Genomic DNA, 24194 nt, shown 5'->3' on the forward strand with positions numbered 1-24194 from the left:
AACAAATTACAGTAACAGCCCTTCATGGGTCCTCTGCATGGGGCTTGCTTCACGGTCTATCCTGTACAGAACAGTGCTCAATATCCTATAGGATTGAATAAGATGAAAACATCTGTATGATACCAGTTGGACATAAGGCTCTGGCTGTATCTATGCTGTTGTACCTGAGGTTCAAGATGTAATTATGGAGAGAAACGTACATACAAGAAGAGATTTCAATGTCCCTTTGCACAATTCATCAAATGAGAATTATTTGAATTATCTTCAGCTTTGTGAAAATTTCACGTGAATATCGTCTGTTTAAAAAGACTTCTACTGTAGTTGGTTTAGTATGAAAGTCCACTTCCTACAGAGGGACTATAAGAAGCCATCCTTGTCCCCTCTGATGGGGTCAGGTACGAAACTTCTGAATCCTCTAATAACACACCAACATTGAGCTAAGTAACAGATTCATATTTAGTGCAATGCAGCTATCCGAAATGATTACCGGCCCATTTTAGACTTCACAAGTTCACACCCGAGTCAAAAATCTGAGCTGCTTATTTTAATGTCAAGTAATAATGTTTCATGATCGTGGCGTCTGTAAATATGTAATGTGGTAATTAGCAGTCAATTCTTGCATGCCTCTAAGCTTGTCAGTGTTCTAGATAAGATGCAATGCCCTTCGCACACCAGTAACATGCAGGAAAAACGTACATTTACTAAGTTCTACTTCAATTTATTAGCACAGGCTCTTCTTAGAAATTGTATGTCCTCCTTACTGCACCTATACCTGCTGACGCTCCTGGGAGCCTCTTGTAAATATAGAAAATCTGCTGTTCTCCCAGGCAGCCAGAGAAATGAGCGGGACAAGGGTAGGATGATGTGATTTGCTCTATTACGGCCCGCCCATGACTTGATGATGCAAAACACGTTACTGTGCAGCAGTGGAGGTCTGCGGTGACACATGTGGCGCCATCAAGTCCCGCCCACCAGTGCGCAATGACTTGATTCACATCATGTGGTCTGTTTGTGATGACGCAAATCACGATGACCTGCCCACCCTGACTTTGTAGACTCTCTTTCTGCATTTCCCGCAAGGCAGGTCCTCAAAGTCGGTAAGTATGATCCCTTTAAGTGAAGGTCCTATTTATTTTCATTGACTGGTAACATTGTGTTCTTAGAAGGAGTATATTGTAAAAAAACAAACAAAACAAACACAGATGATGAGAATTGGCCTGATATTGCAACATGTATTCCCAAAACCAGCAGGCTGTGATAATGAATGTATGCCGATAATAAGGAAATGTTATGATTGGTACAACGATGGTTGATACTGGCGGCATCAAACTGCCTTAATCTGGCCCCCATGCGGTCCGAAAGTGATTTGCCAATGGAGCCTTAGCACCGATAGGTTGGATCTCCTGAAGTTCAAGTATGACCGTATTGGACAAAGTTTCTGTTACCTGGAACTAAGGCCAAGTGGCAGTATTGGCCCATGTGCGGCCATCTTTAGCTGTAGACCATACAATACATACGCTGTGTGCTTAGATATCTGTCAAATCACATTTGACAGCGGAGTTTGGCAGCTTTTGTGTAGATTATAAGTCCCGGAGATCAGAAAGCGTAATGCAGGAGAATGTCAGCGTAGACCAGTGATGGGCAAAAGATTTGGTTTTTTATAGCTTGTATGACTTGTTTAAAATACTAGCTGATATGTTATTACAGATAGGTGTCAGTTAAATGTGTTGAGTTAACTTATTACTGAGATTAAGGAGAATGTCGGCCCTTTTGAAGGTTAGAGGGTCGTCCATGCAGCCCTTGAAGTGTATCGGGTGGGCCTATCACTGGTGTAGTGTCTGTCAGCCATACCTCCAGTAAAGGGTTAACTCTTATTGTGCTAGCACATCATTGGGTTAATCTTTACATTGTTTAACGAGTGTGCATGATTGTTAATACCATAATCGATTATTAAAATTATTCACATATAATCACATATAGAGGAAAATAGACAAATAATGAAGATTAGTAAAAACTGATAAAGAATGGAATAAAAATAAATAAAATAATGTTGTTAATCAATATTAAGCCCAATTAATGATAAATAGTTATTATTAAAAGCAATTGTCAATTTCCATAACATAAATTGCGGTTAATATTATTTTTTCATTATATTTTATTTATAAGGCAAAGCGCAGTATATAGGGGGTTAGAACATACAATGTAAGTACATTGTAGTACATCTTTATTTTGCACAGTGTGATGATTGTGCATCTTAGGGGTGTTCCTTGCTGTGCACCAGGCCATTTTCACACTGTTAAAGAATTTGCATCCGCTCTGAGCTGGCCGCCTTCTAGGCTCATCCTATACCTTTAGCGGAATGTGTTTTGCATTTCGGCAGAGAAGCACATTTCTAGGGGCACCAGGAGAAATTAAATAAAAAGCGTCACATACACGATATGTAAATGGACCTGATGCCCCCTCACTCTCATGAATGAGACTAAACTGAGATGTATTTTAGAATAAAAAATAGAGAAAATGAAAGGGGTGGTAGGAGGATGGCGCTTGCTAGTCTGCGGATTTTTTTCCCTTCTCTGCGCACCTAGAGACTGATTCATCAAGGCACGTATCTGCCAATTTTGAGCGTATCGTACTCAAAATCACTCTATGCGTGCCCAGATCCAGGAGATACGTCCGTGAACGCCGTCCTATCCCCTCAGTCTTCGAACGCAAAGGACACTTGCTACAGCTTATGGCTTCAGGGAGTGAGGGGGGCAGGGAAGGGGGGGTTTTGCCATAGTCGGTATACAGTAGGGGCGTGGAAAACTCCAGCACACGCAGCCACGTCCGAATCAACCTCTGAGCATCTCAAAGTTATTTGTTTTTCTGCCGTCTCTCTTGCTCCAGCTACAGGGCTAGTCTATGTCCTGATCACTAGTGATGAGTATCGTATGCATGCTATAACATGTGTTTGCAATCAGGAGCAACTGTAGAAATGTACTTTATGTTCAGTTGACATTGAGATCATTCTAATAAATGTTTTTCATGATTTTTTTTTTACAATTTTACTGTTTGATCATTATGCGCCCACTTTAGGAGCTTTGTTTTGCGGAACAGTATTATCAAATGAGATAAAGGAATAGTGAAGGCACATTTAGGAGGGTTCCCTGCTTTGTGGAAGAGACTCTTTCTTTTTTTTAATCTTCTTGATTTTTCCACCATCTCTGGGGTTGTTGGAGATCAGGCCTCATCCTGTGGTTTTAATGGAACAAGTCTTACACCTTCACAGTGTATCCTTACACCTACAATGCTAGGTGCAGTTTCATTTTTTGGGACCAGTCCCTAGGACTGGGATTGGCCGTGCACCTTGACGTGTGCATGAGGACAAGTGGGTGCAAATAAGAGTAGTGTGGGTACCCATTTTGGGGTTTAGAAATAACCTTTTATGGCATAGTTAGCTTGGCCAGTTAAGCAATAGGACAGGGGTGTCTACAGATAAAGAGCTCTGAGCAGAATAATATCTGTTTTGTGGTTTTTGATGCATTTGCCACTATTACAGTTTTGGACCTTTCATACTCGCCACACCCACAAGGATATTGTACCTGTCTCCTGCCACTAGACAACTCCCATAATCCTTTGTACTGTGAGGGGTTCTATCATATATGAATTATATGACAAGAGGGCTTTATGTGAGATCAGGGAATTATGGGACTCTAAGCTTTCCCCTTAGACTGTAATACAAGCTGTAACAATCTTGTAAACATATTCTTATTTATCTATTTTTTAATAGTGTTGACCACACACTCTTCTATCTGTATTAGGTGCTGTCACTAGCAATTTACTTGTTCCCCCAGCATTCCCCTGTAATCGTCACCAGTCTTTAGATCTGCTCCCATATGTTCCCTCTTTTCCCCACCCCAAATCTTTAGTTAGCAATTCTTGCTCTGTTAATTCAATGGATCGTATGGGAGAACATGTGCCTCTTCTGATTATTTATTTTATTTTCCATAATTCGGTCTCTGATTCATCCAAATTAACAGAATAAGCAGAAATAGGTACCTGGAACTGTTTTTCAACTTATTTGGGACCAAAAAGCAAGTATATAGTGGATTTTATGGCCTATGCAAACTTCATGGACATCCCAGTTATCCACATTATGAACAGTAGCCACTGACATCCATACACGTGCTGTATTCACATTGATGTTATCAGTATAAATCGCCCACTTCTCACTTCCAAAGGCATATATAGAATGTTTTTTACCCGGTGTGTTAATATACATATATTCATTTTTCAGTTTTCTAACAACTTATGTATTTTTGGATAGGCCGCCCGATAAATGTTATGCAGTAAATTACAGTGGATTTGATTATCTTTCAACAATTTTATACATGTGCCATTGTAGTGTACTCTTGAGCATCCCCTGTGTAACCGTTGTTCATGTCCGCATGTTGGTAACAATGACTTGTTGGTCCAATAGAGGCCATGAGCGTAAGAGGAGAATGACCGTCGGGGTCTTGGAGCGAGCAATCCAAGCCTGGGTAAGGGAATCTTCCTTCTGTAATATCCAGTCTCTCTCATGTTTTTCTTCCAGGTAAAGCAGAAAGAAAATGACATAGCGTTAAAATGTTATCAGAAAGTTATCAGATCTTTGGATGCTTTGGGCTGGGAGGAGAAGCAGTTTGCTCTGGTGAAAGGACTGCTAGCAGGCAATGTGTTTGACTGGGGAGCAAAAGCGGTCTCCGAGTAGGTGTTCAGTGTTTTACAACCACAGTGTTTTTTCTAGATAATCTCCTCTGTGTTCCAATAAGTCCCACAGTGTATTGTTGCAATGCATTATTTCATTAGATCAGTAACTGATTTATATGCTGCTTGTTTTAGTTCTAGTCCAGCTTTCCATCCTGATTGGCCTGAACTTGCATATTTCTAAAAATGTTTTATCAGTTGCTGTTTTATGCTTTGAGTTATAGAACAGTTTTGTTTGTTTTTTGTTTTTGTTTCTTTTTTAACAATTAGGGTTTTTCAATTATTGTCGTGTAAAGAGGTACAGAAAAAAAAAATACAAGGGAAGAGAGTACATAGTAGGGGGTGAATACAATAAAACAGACAAATCAACATAAACATTTCATAGAACAGGTTTTTTTTTGTTTGTTTTTTTTTTAAATCTGATCTATGTGACATAAATTTGTACTTATTCATGAACACGTGGCTGGAAAAAAGAGGGCTCTGTCTATCACTGGATGCATTATTTTACTTAAATGTACAAATCTGTAAACTAATGGTTTTTTTTTCATAGTGTAATACCCTCTCTTAGACTGCAGGTGTAATTGCAAGAAATCTTCAATTAGAGCAATAGTAGGGCAATCATCCAAAATGTAGCGTTTTCAAGGTAGAAGGTACTTCATAGCAGAATATGTTACATTTTAAATTTAGCGGCCCTTTATAATGCACCTACCAGAGGTAGGTACAGTCTAAATTTCTCCCTCCCCATATTGCAGTAAAAAAACACTACCCTCTGCTCTATGACCAAAATCATCACAAAATCTGCACTAATATTTAGAGTGTAGTTGATCAGTCTACTAGGAACTAGGTTCCTCCGCAGTGTGAGGGCTGCAGGCTGTCCCTCAGCTATGTGTAGCTCCTGTTACACTGATTGGGTGTCAGTCAATCCTCTATATGAAGCAAAGTCCATACATCCAGAGTGTTACTCGCTGCTGTATCCACTAGCTACAGCTTCATAATCTCATGGTGGAGATCACCTAACACATTAAATACTATTAGGACTTCGATGCTTTACTATGTAAAATAATACAGTCTTACTTCTGGTGCAGAATGCCTACCACTATAGATATCATTGACCTCTATAGGAAGTGTGACCCTATCCTCACTTAGAGGAAACTGCAGGGCTTCAACGTCAAGGAGCCGTGCGGTTCCAGAGAAAATTATCCTTACCGTCACTATTGGCTGTTATGACTGAATGTACCATGCAGTACAATGTGTCTATAAAGCCAACACCCTCCAACATCCTCTTGCTGGGAATGGGAATATGGCCACGTCCTCTTCGAAAAGTCTAGCACAGGGGTAGGCAACCTGCGGCTCTCCAGGTGTTGTGAAACTACAAGTCCCAGCATGCTTTGCCAGTAGATAACCAGCAGATAGGTGGCAAGGCATGCTGGGATTTGTAGTTTCACAAACACCTGGAGAGCCACAGGTTGCCTACCCCTGGTCTAGCACATCTGAATAGCTCAGGCACCTCCCACCCGTGCCCCTCTTCTAAATGCACCCCTGCATTGCCCCAAGTACATGTGACAGATCTGCACGGCATCTGTTCAGCAGGCACCTACCTTCCAGCATTCTGACAGTCGAGACAAAAGTCCTGGCTGGTGGGATCATCCATTAGAATCAGGACTGTCCCACAGTTGGAGGGTATGACAAGTGTAGAATGTACCTAAAATGCAGCATGTAATATATTGGATGCATTCTGTTCTTTACTGAGTATGTAGCTTTCCCTCTCAATGTGACAGGCGTTCTAGCTGCCTACACCTTGAGGTGGATACAGCTAACTGCAGAAGAGGTAGATGACTATAATTTTAGCCAATGTGCTTTACTTATTGTGAACATTAATTTTGTTTGCATTGCATTGTGAGCTGCTTTGTTTTATTTGTTGTGTCTGATAGTTATACACTGCTGGAAAACATAATGTGAATCCCCTTTTGTCATGCTTGATACAGAGTCTTGGAGTCTGACCCAGAGTTTGGATTTGAGGAAGCAAAGAAGAAGTTACAAAGTGAGTTTGCGGAACGAGCAGCGTAGTGTTTTGCGAAGAACATTTCATGGGTAATTTTAAGAACATTTTGGGGTCATGGCCATGGGGTCAAGGTTCAGAGTACATCAGAAGGCTATTACATAGTATAATGCACAATTTATTTTAAATAACTTGGGTTCTAAGACAAATTTTAGACCTGTATCTGACTGTTCACCTGTGCTAGATGGTAATTTACATGCAACATTTTTATACTACTGTGCATTTTATATTGAATTGTCTTCTTTTCTTTTTTACTTTTATCCAACAGCTAGACCATGGCTTGTTGATTCTTATTGTGAATGGATCAAAAGGTTAAAGGTAAGTTTGTATTCTTTGTCATGGTCTGATTTTATGACTGTGACCAGTATAATTTAGTCTCATTAAAGGAAAAGTGTGCCTTTTATGTAGAACACTCCAGGAAAGTGTATCTAGCCTTTTTCCTTTCCTTTCCTACAGCCTGTTCATCTTTGTTGGGCAGGGTATATGTGGATTTCTGTCTACATGGAGCTCCAACAGCCATGTCATCTGGATAACTTACATTTATTTTAACAGTGTGGCATGAAAGCTACTCACACTCTTCAGATCAAACTCAGTGTTTGTTGTGTTTCTGACATACTGTGGAGGCTAGGCATAGACATGTATACTCCATCATACATGGAGACTATGCAGGACAAATAAATGCTAGATACACTCCAGAGAAAACATCAGAGAATGCAGAGAAAGCTTGCCCATATTCTATGGGTAATATTCGCTAAATAGATCCTTTAGGTCAGGGATCCATTGTCCAGGAATCCTGCAGTTCCAGATAAATTAATTCTTTCTGCCACTGTTAATGGCTATGATTGAATTCACCATGCAGTACAATGTGCTGATAAAGCTGATTGGACAATTTACAACAGTTATCCTATCAGCTTTATCATCACATTATACTGTTTATTTATACAAACTTCTACAGGATTTGATTCCTGGACAAGTGACTGTTACATGCAGTGGTAGGGAAAGCTTCTCCGGAACTACAGGAATCTCAGAAGTTTGGGAGGTTCACTATAAAATATAAACCTTTTTGAAGTAAGATATCACGATTACATTTTCTTTAATTCTTTAAACCATGGCAGGGTGAAGGAAGGGGTTAAGTCCTCAAGGAGATTGATAGCTATACCCCTTCCTATTTTATCTGGTTGGTTGTATACCCTAAGGAGGGTTGGCTCAACATTATGTCTACCTACCTTTCTTGACCTTTCTTCCTCCTTTTGGTCTCTCACAATGGACCTCCTTCCCAACCACTGTCTCTGTCCCTCCTTGTCTTCTCCCATCAATGTGCTCTTTCTGACTTCTCCAACTCTCCCTTCCAGCTCTTTCCTCATCTCCTGCACCCCTCCCCACACCCAAATCTACCCTTACAAGATGCAATCTTGATGCTCTTTATCCTGTTATTTTTGCCTCTTCGCTTGATACTCTCCTCTTACCTTCACCACCACCTCCAATCGCCACCTTTTTGCCACTTTTAACACACTCCTTTGCTCCCCTCCCATGCTCTCTTACTTCCACTGACTTTGCCTCCTTTTTCACTTCCCAAAATTGAGGCCATCAGAGATGAAATCTCCTCCTCCCATCGCTTTTCCGCCACCCCTACCATTTCACCCTCCTCTCCTTTCAGCCACAACCTCTTGTGCTCCTTCCGCCCACTATGGGTCACGGAGGTCCATTCCTCAACCTGCCCCCTGGATCCCATACCCTCTCACTTTCTTCGCTTCATCTCCCCCACCTTGTTCACCTCTTCAATCTGTCCCTCTCCACTGGCAGCTTCCCCTCATCCTTTAAACAGGCTCTTGTCTCTCCCATTCTTAAAAAAAACTAATCTTGACCACACCTCATTTCTCGCCTCCCATTTCCCTACAAAATACTTAAGCTGCTCGTCTACAACTGTCTCAGAAACTACCTCTCTGACAACACCTTCCTTGATCCTCAGAAACTGCCTTGACCAAAGTCCGCAATATTTTTCTCTCATTCAAATCCAGGGGCCACTTCTCCCTGCTTATCCTTCTGGACCTCTCTATGGCCTTTGACACCATAGATCACCCTCTTCTACTACACACCCTTCACACCATTGGCCTTTCTGACACCCTTCTTTTGAGGTTCACATCGTACTTTGCCAACCACTCCTTCTCTGTTTCTATGTCTGGCCCCCTCCCCCTCATCCTCATCCTCCCACTAATCCATCCTTCCCATAGGAGTTCCACAGGGTTCTGTCCTTGGCCCTCTGCTTTTTTCTTTGTACACCTCATCCCTGGGTAAACTCATCCGTTCCTTGAACCTACAGTACCACCTCTTTGTCGACGACACTAAACTCTACTGATCTCTTCCCTTCCCTCCTCTATCGGATGTCCAGTTGACTTTCCGCCATCTTCTCCTGGATGTCCTTACGCTTTCTCAAATCTAACTTGGACAAAACTGAACTTATTGTCTTAACTCCATCAAGAGTCTCCTCCCGTCCTGTTCTCTTTTCACTATTGACAACACCACTATCTCCTCTGTTCCCCAAATCCGCTGCCTAGGTGTCAGTCTTGACTCCTCTATCTCCTTCGTCCCTTACATTCAATCTCTTTCGCAGTCCTCTCTCTTCCAACTCTGCAACATTGCTAGTATCAGACCTTTCCTCTCTCAGGATGCCACCAAAACTCTTATCCACTTACTGAGCATTTCTTGTCTCGACTACTGGCCTCGCCTGCTTCCATCTTACTCCTCTTGGATCTATACTTAATGCTACCGTTAGACTTATGTTCCTATCTCGCCGCTCCACATCTGTCAAGTCTTAAACTGGCTCCACTTGCCCTAGAGTTGGCAAGTATGATGTTGCTTCTAACTAGTGCTGCTAACTAAGCCTGCTTGCTTGGATTGCTGCAAGCTGTGTTCTGTGTTCCTGCACTCAGACAATAAAAGTCATTTGGAGCATCTCTGTCTCCTCCACGTTACCCACTACACCATACATTTGCAGGGACATGATTCAGTCTTCTATGTGATGTTTGAACCATTTTTTTTTGTATACAATTGACCTCTACAGATTATATTTTATATATATTTTCGTATATTTACTGTATCTTACCTGTTATTGTACACTGGTTAACTGTAACTTGTAATGCTGATTTTCCTACGTCATTCTCTGTGTTGCCTATTTAATAACAGATAAAATATGAATATTATGAAGTGTTACAGTGGTCTTATTACACTTGGCAATCTCCATATCACATAACTGTTCTGCTTGTAGAAGTCCATACTATTACCAGCATCGGAGACATTGTATATTCATGGAAATACTTTCTTTACTTGTTTGATCACTGGACTCCTTTTAATGGGAGCTTAATGAAATCTGAAGTGTAATAATAATGTTTCTGCGTTCCAGGGTCCTCCACATAAATGTGCCTTAATATTTGTGGACAACAGCGGCATTGATATTATTCTGGGAGTTTTCCCATTTGTCAGAGAGCTGCTCTCCAGAGGAACCGAGGTACAGAACATTCAATGTCTTCCCTCTCTGCTGAGTTTACAGTGTCCTTTATATCTGCTGCAAATTATACAGACAAATCGCACAGGAAAAAGCACACCCTCCCTATAGACGGGGTGTATTCACTCTTCTCTTACAAAACACGAAGGATCCTGTACATCAGAAATGTGGGCTGAACATTTGCTTAAAAATACTGCAGCAAAATTGCTTCTGTATGTGTGTATTTTGTGTGCACTTGTAATCTAGCTGATAGACAAAAATGTGGCCATCATAATCATAAACACCATGCCTATGGGGTGCGCAAAGATACGCACCCTAAACGGGGCATCTTAAGGATAGGTGAGGCATCGCCATACCTTTACTGCACTTGCACGCGAATGCTCCTGCCATAAGCTGAACCCTAAGGGGGGGAATTCAATTCCCCGCAATGTGTCGCGGATTGACCGAAAGATGTTCACAATTTGGTACACACGTGTAATATGGAAATGCATATTTTTCTGAGCCACAAAAGGATTTGCATCCAGCTCTAACGAAGGCCCTAGATGTCACTTGCTCGTCTTCCACCACATGACTACTATGGATTTGCCCATGCCTGCACAGATAACATTACTGCCTGCACAGATAACATTACTGCCTGCACAGATAACATTACTGCCTGCACAGATAACATTACTGCCTGCACAGATAACATTACTGATGTTAGTTGCAACAGTGGATAAACATTCTTGTTCATGTCTCTCATTGGCAGAGCCAAATTGCTGTACGTAGGGAGTTTAGTCAGTATTTTTATTTCAGTAGAAGGCAGAGGAACACTAATGGAACATTTTTGTTTTCTTTATTCAGAAATTGTCCTGTTAAAGCAGACATTAGCAAACTGCGATTCTATAGGTATTGGGGAAAAGCAAGATTATCTTGCACAGCATGCTGGGAGTTCTCGTTTATTTTATTTATTTTTTTATTTATATAGCTCAACCTTAAACTATTTAAAGAAATAAAGAAAAAGTTATGTATATATTATGATACCACAAAAGGAAGTTATTATATTAAACATTACAGCCCTGAGACATTAAGACACGCATACTGAGCACAGCATGCGGTTGTCTTAAACCACATGCAAATCGGCTCTGTCAACAAGTAACGGATCTAAAGATACTTGTGGTTATGATGACTATGGGAGTAGGTTTACTCTGCTGTATTAGACCAGACACTGCAGGATCTGTACAATACCTATGTGGAATATAAAAGAAAACTATTATCAACAGGCAACATTAATTGTTTAATATAGTCATTTATGTTTATAAATGGAAATTTAAAAAAGGTTTTTGTTTATATATATTTTTTTTCTTTTAAAAAAACATTTATTAGGCTGTCCTTAATGTCTACTGTACATAATACATTTCTACAGTTGCCCCTGATTGCATCCACATGTATTGACATACATACTGAGCCATCATCACTACTATTCGGAACTTAAACTTGCCCCCCAGTTGGAGCAAGAGATAAGGGAGAAAACCAGCGTACTTCTGTGTGCATTTCACTAGGACGAGGCTGCACCAGATCGCCCTTATTGTATATTGCCTACATGAATCCGACCGTTCGCTCCCCTAGATCGTTGGCTGTAGTAAGTGTTTTTGCGCTCAGAGGTGACTTGGATGTGGCTGTGTTCTATTGCGTACCTTCCAGATTTGAGCATCCGCAGGAAAAATTCCTTAATGACTTAATTTATTTAGACAGTACCTCTTGCGTGCAAGATTTAAACCTCTACCCAGCCAGAATAATTAATTCACAAATAATACCCTAGACTTGGTAACTAAAGAAGATTTTCCAACACGGAGTAGTTTGGTGACAAGCTATTCTATGTAAATACATACTCATACTACATACAGTGTATACGGCAAACCTAAAATCAATGACCTACTCTGGAAAATCACGCTGGACTCCAAAGGGTACCAGTAATTACCCCACCGTACTCCAACCCCACCTCCACTTGCCTATGAGGTCATATGTTAAATGTTATGCTTTATTAACGTTACACGTTTGCTAGAAGGTGTAAAGACTATTTCTATACTAGGTCATACTAGCCTGTAACTCAGGACCTGCTCTGAATGATGTCACGTACAATGAATCTCTGATCATCACAGAGCGTATTGCAGACATGGATTCAATCATACAGTAAGTGTACATGTTCCATCTTCATTCTGAACTTTTTATGTTGTAATATTGGTGTGTTTATTATTAAAATGCATAACTGTACAATTAAAGTGATTCACAAACTAAAGCACAATTATTTGATACCTGTTTGTTATGATCCTTTTAACATGAAAACAACAAAATAGAATGTTGTCTACTAGTTCACTATGATAAGGGCACGTCGCTGCCTCCTACTGGTAAAAGAAAAGAAAAATAGGTTTTGGCTTTGCACTGTGTACAGACTAGTAAGAAAAGAGGGTGATGGAGGCAGAAGAAACATGACTGGGAAGTATGTTATTTATTAAGAGTTTACTGGTCCTCTCTGGTCCTTTTAACTGACTATTAAATGTAAAATACAAGGAGTTGCTAGTGGCAATCACAAAAGTTTTAGAAACTTATCACAAGATATTTTTAATAAAATTGTAACTTTTGGAGTTTTTTTTTCTTATGCATACTAGACTTTCTGTCTTTAAGATTCAGACACCCAGATCCCGTGAAACTAGAAGGCATTTCATACCTAATTTTAAATTCCTTTTCTTATTGGATCATCTCATCTTTCACGTTTTTCTTTGGCCTTGTAGGGTTTTCATTTGTCTCCTACTTTATAATTTGTATCTGGCTCTGACTGATGTAAAAGTGAGAGAGGAGGCAGATTAATTCAGTATTCTAGTAGTACAAATCAACATGTGCATTCTGCAGCTTTTATCTTACTGTCAGTCTAGTAAAATCCTGTCTGAAGGCTGATCTGTAATCCACAAAACCGCATTAGTGTCTTTTCAAACTAGCAATATTAGCTTTGAAAAATCAGACATTTTTTGTATTCTTTGTAGGTCTGCATTGCAGGATGAGAGGTTAATACTCGTACAAACGGGATCAAGTTCTCCCTGCTTAGATCTTAGGTGAGTGTGGATTAATGGTGTATTTCTATAACATGTTTGATCACAGGTGGCCGTTTCTCCATAGATTGGTCTCTAGCTTGTCTTATTTTTTTTTCGTTATGTGAGAGCACTAGTGTACTGTAAAACATGAGTCATTAAGGCAGGCATACTGAGCGCATAGTGCGTTTATTTTAAACTGCAAGTAAATCGGCTCCGCATACTCCCAAAGTCATCAACATTATCTTGCACAGCATGCTGGGAGCTGTAGTTTAATGCAGAGACAGACAATGGGGTATATTTACTAAACTATTTCAAAAAGTGGAGATGTTGCCTATAGCAACCAATCAGATTCTAGCTTTCATTTATTTAGTACATTCTACAAAATGACAGCTAGAATCTGATTGGTTGCTATAGGCAACATCTCCACATTTTCAAACTCGCAGTTTAGTAAACATACACCAATAGGTGTGGTTCTCTGGCGAATCACCAACAGCAGGATGTATGCTATACAATGGTTGCCTTTTTCTCATTTCCTTTAGTTTATATTATTAAATTTTATTTAGAGTTCTATATGCAGCCTTCCTCCTCCCTATAGTGTTCTATATGCAGTCTCCCTATAGTAAAACCAAAACACACACTAAGTCTCGAGCACTAAATATGCAAATATATATATCACATATACTGTATATGTATTTTGAAAAATATTAGGTAAATGCTAATAATGATTAGTGATAATAAATAGTAGTTGATAAATAGTTAAAGTACCAATTGCAGATAGGTCTAGGAGGAAAGTGTCAATCCTCAAATATATTATACAAGAGAAACACTATAGAGAACTGTACAGATGATACCTAATCAATATACAAAGTGTAAATCCCAATAAATATGGGTATAATTAATATACACCCTTCACTTAATATATAAAAAAAAATAAGAGACTATTTAATCCAACCACATAAATATTAAAACATAAAATATCACAAAGAAACATCTATTACTCACATAGATATCAGCAATGAAATATTATCTCAGGATTTTATAAGGAATCTGCTAAAGCACCAGCCTCCTTCAGGGTTAATTGTATATAGTAGTGGAGATGTGAATATATTAAGTATTGTTCCAATGTCTTATATTCCATAATAGTAATTAGCTCCTTGGTTCGAAGTAGTTAATGCTTAGGAAAAGCGGGTGATGGTAAATAATTATCATATACAAGTTAACCCGTGCATGATACTCATGCATTCTAGTCAAATCAAGCTACTTAAGGTGTTAAAAAGGTTCTTGTCATGCATTTGGGGCTAGGCCAGGCCTCCTCAGGGGAAGAGCGTTACTTCCCGACGTAAGCGCCCTTTTTTAACGTGGTTTTGTCCACATGTCACCACCTCATCATTCTTCTCCATCACCTCATCCTTCATTTTCATCGCCACATCTATCCAGATGTCTATCCAGACACAGGGATCTCTCTCAGCGGTCCTGAGTATCACACTCCTCTCACTGTCACCCCCGGCAACCACCAACCACTCCCCACTGTCACCCCCGGCAACCACCAACCACTCCCAACTGTCGCTTCTCCTTCAAGAAATATATATATATTTTTTAAAAATCTTTATAAACACTTTTAACAATTAACAAATTAAATTAACAAATTAAAAACATCTTAGTATACCAAATTTCAGCCCTTTCTGAATTTTTTTTTTCCCACACACACTAAGAATTTAGTAGGTCAGTGTATAACTCCGTCCAGCAGGTGGCGCTGCAGCTTGGTTTTATTTTTTCCACACACACACACAGACAGACAGACTAACACACGCCACTAGACATTTATATTATAGACATGCTGTATGGTGAGTTTCCCTATAGTGCTCTATATGCAGTGCTATAGGGGTTGGGTACAGCATTGCGACGATGTAAACTCCAACAAGACATACCTCGATGTGATGACACCGAAGCTGGCATTTCCAACAGTCTCATCACACCGACTGCTTCAAAAAGAGACTTCAAATAATTTCAAGCAATAAAGATCCCGGCAGCCAACAATGACGTCGCTATGAAGGGCGACACCATTATTGGCAGTGTTAAGGTGGTAATTTAAGGAGGTGCCAGCTGTACAAAGTATTCTATATGCAGCCCCCCCCCCCCCTTCCCTATAAGGTTCTATATGCAGCCCCCTCACTTACCTTTAGGTGTTCTCCTGCTGCATCAGTCCTTGCTGCTCAGATAGACAGGAAGTGGAGTGAACACTTCCTGTCTGAGGCCATTCAGCAACAAGCAGCCTCACGATTGGCTGCTTTCCACCGACCACCAATGCCTTTGATCTTTGACCCGCGCCCCTTCCCCCGGGGGGTGGGGGGGTGGAGCCCCTGTCCATATCTACCGCAGAGCTCTGTGGAAACCTCTCTCTCTATTTGGTATCCCTATGGGGAAGTTTTAATTATGATCTATTGCAGAAAAGTGTTAAATCCTTTAATGTATTATGAACTAGTGAGAAAGATAAATTACATAAATGACTTTCATTTCACACTGATTTATAATTTTTGTTATTTCCATGTGGAATGTTGCTGCATCACTGGCCCATTATTTACCTTCAAGGGAAGCCAACCTTGATTTCTTTCCAAGGTCTTACTTTGATTTATTGGTCCCTCCTCAGTAGTCCAAGGGAGCGGGGCATTTATAAATCCACAAATGAATTCTTTCACAATAATAGCGCTTAGTAGAGCTGTATTTTGTGGGGTGCACAGAAAATCTTCCTAGTCCAGTGTTCCCTTCGATTTCGAAAAAAAAAAAAAGGGACGAGCACATAGTACGATATTTACCAATGTTATGTAATGCCTGTAATTAAAAATGTTGCCCTATTAAGGCCCCTGTCCTACAACAGACCTGACAAAGATAATACAACATGCTACGGTTTTATATTTACCTGTTTCATTGTGCAATTGTTTTTATAAATGTGCTTTCCCAAGACCACCTTAGTCAAAAGCCCTCATAATCTAGATTTTGACTTGATCAGTGTAAATATAATTACACAAAAATACTACTTTCATATTTTTTTTATTTTTTTTTTTTAATGCCTTTGTGACCGAAACTTTGCAAATGTATGCCTACAGCCGCTTAGACAAGAGCCTGGCCATGCTCGTGAAGGAAAGAAACACGGATCTGGTTATCATTGAGGGCATGGGACGTGCTATCCACACCAACTACTACGCCATCCTCCGCTGTGAAAGCCTGAAGCTGGCCGTCATCAAGAACTCCTGGCTGGCAGAGAGACTGGGGGGCAAAATCTTTAGTGTGGTTTTCAAATACGAGACTCCACCCAAATGAAGCCACTGATGATTCACCTCAGCCCATTCCTCGGCACTAGTTTTATTCATCAATTTTAAAGAATGTATTTTTATTACTGGGATGGGAGGGTTAAAACTGCTGTATTTATATTGTGCTTTTGTGCGGAGATAAAAAAAGACAGTATGCATATGTATAAATATATAAATAAATTTAAATTATATATGACACCATTTGATTTTATTTTTATACCACTTCAGTCTGACTAGGTAAAATATGAATCTTATTGCTGCAAGAGACTGGTAAACTGGAAGTCTGGAGAGCAATGTAATTGGTTACACCAAGGAGTTTTTCAAATATTGAATTCAGGTAAAATTATCAGGACTGATGTTTCACAATGTCCAAAATGTCTAATTTCTGGTGGTATTTTTGTGTTTTAACTATAGTTTTAGGGGTACATTTACTAAATTGCGGGTTTGAAAAAGTGGAGATGTTGCCTATAGCAACCAATCAGATTCTAGCTGTCCTTTATTTAGTACATTTTACAAAATGATAGCTAGAATATGATTGGTTGCTATAGGCAACATCTCCACTTTTTCAAACCCGCCGTTTAGTAAATATACCCCTTAAAGTGCATCGGCAGCCATTTTGTATTCTTAACCAGTGTTAATTAGAAAGCTTACTAACAATTAACTTGAAACTAATGATATCACTGAGGTATTGTCTTCTAATGTCATTGTTTCCTAGTGAAATCATAGGCTGTATTCACCTGGATATTGGATCAGCACACAAAATGGCCGCCTGGCCTGTGTGTATATGAAAGGTGCACATTAGCATGTCATTTTGTGTGTGTTTTAGTTTGTTCCATAGAAGACACAGGTTTGAATCAATACCTTTTTTATGTTTATGCGATGTCTTTTGCATACTACATTATTTTGTCTTGGAAATGTCACTGTTGTTAATGCAATCCATGGAGAGCTTGTGCTAGTATGTAAATAATTATTGCCACGCACAGCAACATCACCGAACCCAAAATTTCTTGTAACAAAATAAACTGCACAATGTATTTTTTTTAAATGTCTGTCCAACTTTTCTGTATAGAATTCAGAAGAAAACACCCTATGCCCCAAACCAAAATTGATGTGTTAAGCCAGTGGTTCGTAAGGGACACTAAGTAAAGCCACTATTTCACAATAATATAGACCAACGGCTGTGTATTGCTGATCTGACCAATGTACATGCAGTGACTGGTGTGTATGGGACCCAATCTGGGTCCTAAACACGTGGGAGGAGCTTCAGCTGTCTGTAATGAAGGGAGGAGCTAATATTTGTCATTCCACTGCGCAATGTTTTGCATTCAACCCATAAACCCAGATGTTAAACAGTTGTATTGTGCTGTATTTGTAATCGCCAAATTACCGATGAAACTGGGCTATAGACTATCACCTCTGTCTGATTAGCATTTGTTTGTTGGCAAATAAAAAAAGTAAAAAACGAAAAACATTTTTTCTTAGGGGGAGGTTCAATTGTCAGCAATGTGGCACGCAGATATCGCGCTCATTTTCGGAGCTCATTTTCCGAGGTGCGAGGAAAAATGAGGGGAGATTTCTGTCAAATCTCCTCCGAAGTGTCTCGTAGATGTTCCAGAGACGCTACGCGGCTAATTGAATCCCCCCCTTAGGGGCATATTCGATTGTTGGCGAAAACGCCAAATATCTCGAGGTGCGTGCACTATTACTGTCATTACGGTAATAGTGTGCGTAAATACTGTTATTACGGTAGTTTTCTCGCTGGATTTGAGCTTGCGGCTCGGGGAGCTGAAATCTGAGTAGAATTACCGTAATAACCTGTTTTTCCGCGGCGGAAAAAGTAAACAATTGAATATGCCCCTTAGAATTAATCTTCCATGCAGTGTCTTGGCAACAGTTCAATGCATTAGAACCTGTGTCAGGTGTAGTTTCCCTGCTTAGTCAATCTTACAATCGGTGTCTTAGATAAAGGGAGGCAAAGTGACTCGTCCAAGATCCCCAAGGGAAAAGTTCTCTATAAAAGAGGCTGAATAGAACGTTTTATTTACGGCTCTTACACACAGCCATTAAAATCAAGTGCTCAGATCACATTTAACGTACGTAAAAAAAATAAAAGCACTCTGATCCTGTGGCTCTAAAAATATGTACGTGAATGGACCTAATTGCTTAATGACAAGCTTTCGTTTCAGATTTCCTGCAGCTCTCACCAGTCTGTAAAATATAATGTAGGTTTCTGAGGTGCTAAACGAGCGTTCCATAATTTACACTATTCTGCAGCGCAGCTTTAGACGAATTAATGAACCAGGTCCATTACCTGCACCCATGGGTACGTGACCTTGACTTTCTTTTTTTCAGTTCTGTTTTTGTACTATAATATATCATTATTTTTCCAGCACTCACTGTGCTGGTTATGCCACTCTGATGCAAGTAGGTATAGTTTAGCCATTGCTAAATTATTATTTTTGGACTGAATCATCATTTCATATTGGGTAGGAAATTATTCTGCCTACAGAGAATTGAGAGTGACCATAAGATTGTCGTGTAATTTTAGAAAAGTAGCAGATGGAGTTTTTTTTTTTAAGGTAATTTTTTAGTTTGTTTTTGGATTGACTGTAGATATTTACTGAGGAAATCTGGTTTATTAAAGGGTACTTATTGCAACAAGTTGTTAAAACACAGCTGCTAGGTTCTTTGTCATAGCCCACGTTTATTCAGGAACAAAGGTGCTCTCATTAAACACGTGAGCTTTTGTTACACCTGACTATTTTTACACATCAAAAGAACATAACATGACACAATCACAATCTTTAAAGTGAACTATGGGTCAACATCTTGTCACGAAATGTTACAAAACAAACAACTTTTTTTTTTTTTAATTGGATAAACGTACTTTTGTCTATCAATATTTCATATTTTAACACTGCGCTCACCTTAACACATGTCGCTTCTACTTTTGAGGTACTTATCATGAGAAGTTTACATACATTAAATTGTTTTGCCATGACCGCTTTCTGTTATAGTGTAAAAGCTAATACTATCGCAATGTATTTTATTAGCGAAAAGCATTTTTGTATAGGATATACTGTATATTGTATTGTTTATTATGAAGTGCCTTCTCTCTAGCCCTGCCTGTTGCCAGTATACAGTGAGGGCAGCCATTTTGTGTGGGAAAAGTAATATTCATGAGCACTGACAAGGGACCTGGAACTGTGGCCTCCTCATTTCTGGTGAACACGGCACCTCTGCTGCACGTAGGTTTACTTTACTATTTATATTCTATATCATTATATTATATCCTTTATCATTATTACAGAAAATGTGTAAAACGTGAATTTGTCATAGACTGCTTGGTATAATAGAGATTATATTTGACTGTGGTCAACCAGTTTGAACACCATGTTATATAATATTTAAAAACCAACCAAAAAACCCCCCATTTAATAAGATATAGTCCAAAAGCACGAATTATAACATCCAGTTTGTGGCGCAAGGATCTGTTACTTAGCTCATAACTTCTCATGTGTCAAAGGGTCATACCCATACGTTTGTATTTGCATATATTTGGATATTCATGTGGCATATGCAAATTACGTAAATGTAACTGCAGGTGACTAAAATGACACATTTCGGAGCATTTTTGTTTATAATTAATATCTCTAAGAATGCAGAATCTTTGTTATTTTTGAACACCCCCATTTAGGTACCTGGTGACATGCAGGGTATATTAGAGACAAAGTTTAAGCATAACTATAGCATTTGGGTGATATTTTGCTCCACTAAGATTCTAAATTGCATGCAAAATAATACACACTAGAGCCACTTCTAGCTAAATACTACCATATTCTATACTATTGTGTTAAAAGATAGCTTTTTATTAAGTCAAACTTTTTATTTTATTTAGACTATGACAATTCGTTTCATAGATATTAATAGAGTTTAAAATGTTAGTTGAGATTAACCTAGTACTTGCAGCAAGGTGATTTGGGTTTTCAGTTAGGAATCTGCAGGCTTGCACTTGCTATCTCTGTCTTGAAGTTCTGCCTAGTTATACTAACGCAGCAGTTTTCTGCTTTAACATAACCAGTGAACCGTACCTCCCAACCTTGTCTCTTCTTAAATCTGGACATGCGTGTCTAGCGCTATTGAAGTGCCATCCAATCCTGTACTCTCTTACAAACACCCATTAAGTGGCCAGTGCTACCTCCTAAATTTCCTACAGGCAGCACGAAGCTGTCCTGATCAAGATGGCGGGACAAAGCCCTCAAATCGGGACTGTCCCGCCTAAATCAGGACAGTTGGGAGGTAGTTGAACCTGCGGAACACCCCGTGGAGGCCGCCATCTTGTGGACTATAACAGAGAGCAGCCTATCAATGCATGCTGTCATTAGTTCCACTCTCAACCGCCCTCCTCCCAGCTGGCTGTCTCTTCTATGGGGTAGATCCACTTTCATAAATAAATTTCAATTTCTGAGGTTTGCATAAGTAAATGAACATCTTAAGGGTCAAATATGGACCCGAGCTCGCAAACAATTTAACACCTCTCTGTACTAACAATTCGATCTTGGTTGCACGGTTGGTTAGAGGTGCTTAGGAATACTTTGAAGCACAAGTGAATAGCTATTAAAAATTTTAAGTCACCGTGGATGCCAGACTAAAATTTTAAGTCCCACATGAATATCCATAATAGAACATGTGCCTATTCCGTCCTCCATTGTAGGCTTCAAAGTGGTAAAACTTTATTCCTGTATGTTTCAATTAACAGATACACTTTTTATCATTTACACCTTTTGCGCTTATTTTTTTTTGTAGGCAGATGAGCAGAATATTTTTTTCATGATCATTTTTAAAGGTAAGTAGTCACTCTGGCCACCATCTTTTTAAAAGTTTATTAGTTAACAGATAAGAATGAACGACGCCACTTTACTAAATGTCACATTCCTATGCCAAAACGTAAACTGAGATAACACTGTTTATACAGATTAAGTATATTACTTAAATCCCTATTTTAACCACCATGTGTAGTTATTTCCACTCATTTCTGTGCAACTGATAATATACTGCATAGTCTCTGTTTAATAAACTGCACCATCTTACATACTGAGCTAAAACGTCTATAGTATCTTTAAAAATGATAACAAAACGAACACTATATTCCATTTCTCAATAATAAGGATAACACTCTCAGAGCACCATAGTTATAACTGCACTAGTATAGAAAGGCACCACTACAAAAACGCGGATAATTATTAACTGCACATTCACAATTCTCAGATATCCTTATATCGGTTGTGTTTTATTCCACCAGGAAGTAAACCTAGGGTTGCACCTTTTCCACACACTCCTGATTCTCTGTTCTTCCAAACCGCTGCCCTATTTCTTCTGTGAAAGCAGAGCAGCAGGGTTTCTGTAAAAGAAAGTAGGACAAATAATACATAAATTATATTTGAACTTGGTTGTCAATAACTTAACCATCATATGCACAGTAGATTACATTTATAGCATACTTGTCAACTTTTTTTCTATTGGTCCCTGGGAGATCCATGGGGGGGGTGGGCATGTGGGGACGGGGCACGGCTAATCGCGTCATTTTGCCCCCTACCCCTATACGGACATCAACACGTTAGCCTATTACAATAGGGTGTGGGTGCCACGACGACACGTGAATTGCGTCACTAAGCCCCGCCCACTTCACCAACAAAGACGTCAGGATCGGGGAGGTTGCCCTGATCTCTCGGGAGTCCAGGGGAGGACTCCCAGAAATTCGTGAGTCTCACGGACATTCTGGGAGAGTAAGCAACTATGATTTATAGACCGCATTACTGCCCTTACACAGTTCAGGACCTCATAGCTTCTCCTACTCATGTGACCTACTGCTGCAGAGGTATTGGTCACGGCTCTCCACTTGACCTTTTACTATTATTTTTTTTTCTCACTTCGTCGTATACATGAGTTACCGCCGGTGGTAAGCTTAGCCGGCTTTCCCTGCCCTTAGCTTCCCCTTTGCAGATATAACAAGTATCTCAGGATGGTGATGAAAGGCATTAAAAAATACTATAATATTTAATAATTTTTGTCATACAGTATATAATTTATTTATTTTTTCTTACAAGTTAAAGACCAAGTTATAGCTCACGCATGCAAATGTCTACAGACACTGACTCAGCAAAGTGGTAAGTATCGCTGCGGCAGCTGATTATCTCAACTGCCTCAAGATATTTTTTTTCTTAATACAGTATAATGGAAAAGGATTTGGGAGTGCTCGTAGACAGTAGACTTAGCAATAGTGCTCAATGTCAAGCAGCAGCTGCAAGGGCAAACAAAGTATTGGCATGCATAAAAAGGGGCATAGATTCAAGGGAAGACAGTGTAATTTTGCCACTGTATAAATCGTTGGTAAGACCTCATCTTGAATATACAGTACAGTTCTGGGCACCACTCTATAAAAAAGATAATTTGGAACTAGAAAGGGTTCAGAGAAGGGCGACAAAATTGATAAAGGGTATGGAGTCATTAAGTTATGAGGAAAGGTTAGCCAGTTTAGGCATGTTTACTTTAGAAAAGAGGCGTCTAAGGGGAGATATGATTACTATGTACAAATACATTAGGGGTCAATACAGAGAGCTTTCATGGGAACTTTTTACCCCAAGGACCATACACAGGACACGTGGTCATCCGCTAAGGTTAGAGGAGAGGAAATTTCACAACAAGCAAAGGAAGGGGTTCTTTACAGTAAGGGCAGTCAAGATATGGAATTCATTGCCAGGGCAGGTTGTGATGGCAGATTCAATAGATATGTTTAAGAAAGGGTTAGACAAATTTTTAGCAGAAAGGTGTATCCAGGGATACGACCGTTAATTAAAATGAAGGATAGTAGTGGATATAGGGTAAAAATAGGACTGCAATATTGAGTCTGGGGGGATTATCACAATTGAAACAGATTGGCGGTTGCTTACTCTGGATTAATTTCAAATATAAGTGCAGGATCTCCAAAATAGGTTGAACTTGATGGACTGGTGTCTTATTTCAACCTCATCAACTATGTTACTATGTAGATTGCGGTCGTGAGCCATATTTTTTGTTCCTCGCTAAATATCAGCCGTATTGACGCAGATTGATAAATAGGCCTCTATATCTCATCTGTTTTTGTATGTATTAGTTAGCCTGTATATTTTTCTTTTGTCAATGATCAAGTGATAATGTGGCAATCCTTAGCCTGGGGCATAGGTTAATATAGCATGATGCACCTTGGCTATCAATACGCAGAATATGCAATGTGCACAAATCAAATGTCCGCTTTCATTTTCTATACTCTGCGTGAAAAATAATGACAGCTATAATTTGAGTGGTTGCCCAGCACGTCGGAGCACATTGTGGGGCTTATTTAACAGCATGATATAGTGTAGATTTACACTCAAAGGTAAATAGGTTAAAGAAAAAAACTACAAGCTGGGTTCCTGTTTCCAGGGGAGGACTGGCAAATGTTAGCCCAGAGGCAAGACTTTACTCAGAAGCTTATTAGGAACATTTTAAAGGAA

At 39.5% G+C, this 24194-nt stretch overlaps 2 protein-coding genes and 1 long non-coding RNA gene across 4 annotated transcripts in view; 2 read left to right on the forward strand and 1 right to left on the reverse strand.

The window, feature by feature from the left end:
• The window catches only part of PANK4 (pantothenate kinase 4 (inactive)), a 58878-nt gene extending 42020 nt beyond the window's left edge, over window positions 1–16858 (forward strand). Inside the window, exons 13-19 of the mRNA XM_075191707.1 lie at window positions 4574–4725; window positions 6711–6766; window positions 7053–7102; window positions 10185–10289; window positions 12358–12458; window positions 13307–13375; window positions 16459–16858. Of these exons, the coding sequence (XP_075047808.1) occupies window positions 4574–4725; window positions 6711–6766; window positions 7053–7102; window positions 10185–10289; window positions 12358–12458; window positions 13307–13375; window positions 16459–16672 (747 nt within the window). The 3' untranslated portion in view covers window positions 16673–16858. The remainder of the gene's footprint in view (window positions 1–4573; window positions 4726–6710; window positions 6767–7052; window positions 7103–10184; window positions 10290–12357; window positions 12459–13306; window positions 13376–16458) is intronic.
• A 2827-nt stretch (window positions 16859–19685) lies between these two features.
• On the forward strand, window positions 19686–22798 carry LOC142108018 (uncharacterized). Its single transcript, XR_012680073.1, has 3 exons — window positions 19686–19910; window positions 21469–21508; window positions 22770–22798. It is a non-coding gene; the product is annotated as an uncharacterized LOC142108018 (long non-coding RNA).
• LOC142108017 (putative glutamate receptor) overlaps window positions 21532–24194 on the reverse strand; it is a 30940-nt gene continuing 28277 nt past the window's right edge. For both annotated transcript variants that reach the window (XM_075191710.1, XM_075191709.1), the window contains exon 11: window positions 21532–22063. In XM_075191710.1, the coding sequence (XP_075047811.1) occupies window positions 21974–22063 (90 nt within the window). In that variant the 3' untranslated portion in view covers window positions 21532–21973. The remainder of the gene's footprint in view (window positions 22064–24194) is intronic.

This window comes from Mixophyes fleayi, chromosome 11, assembly GCF_038048845.1.
Source record: "Mixophyes fleayi isolate aMixFle1 chromosome 11, aMixFle1.hap1, whole genome shotgun sequence".
NCBI classification, from domain to species: domain Eukaryota; kingdom Metazoa; phylum Chordata; class Amphibia; order Anura; family Limnodynastidae; genus Mixophyes; species Mixophyes fleayi.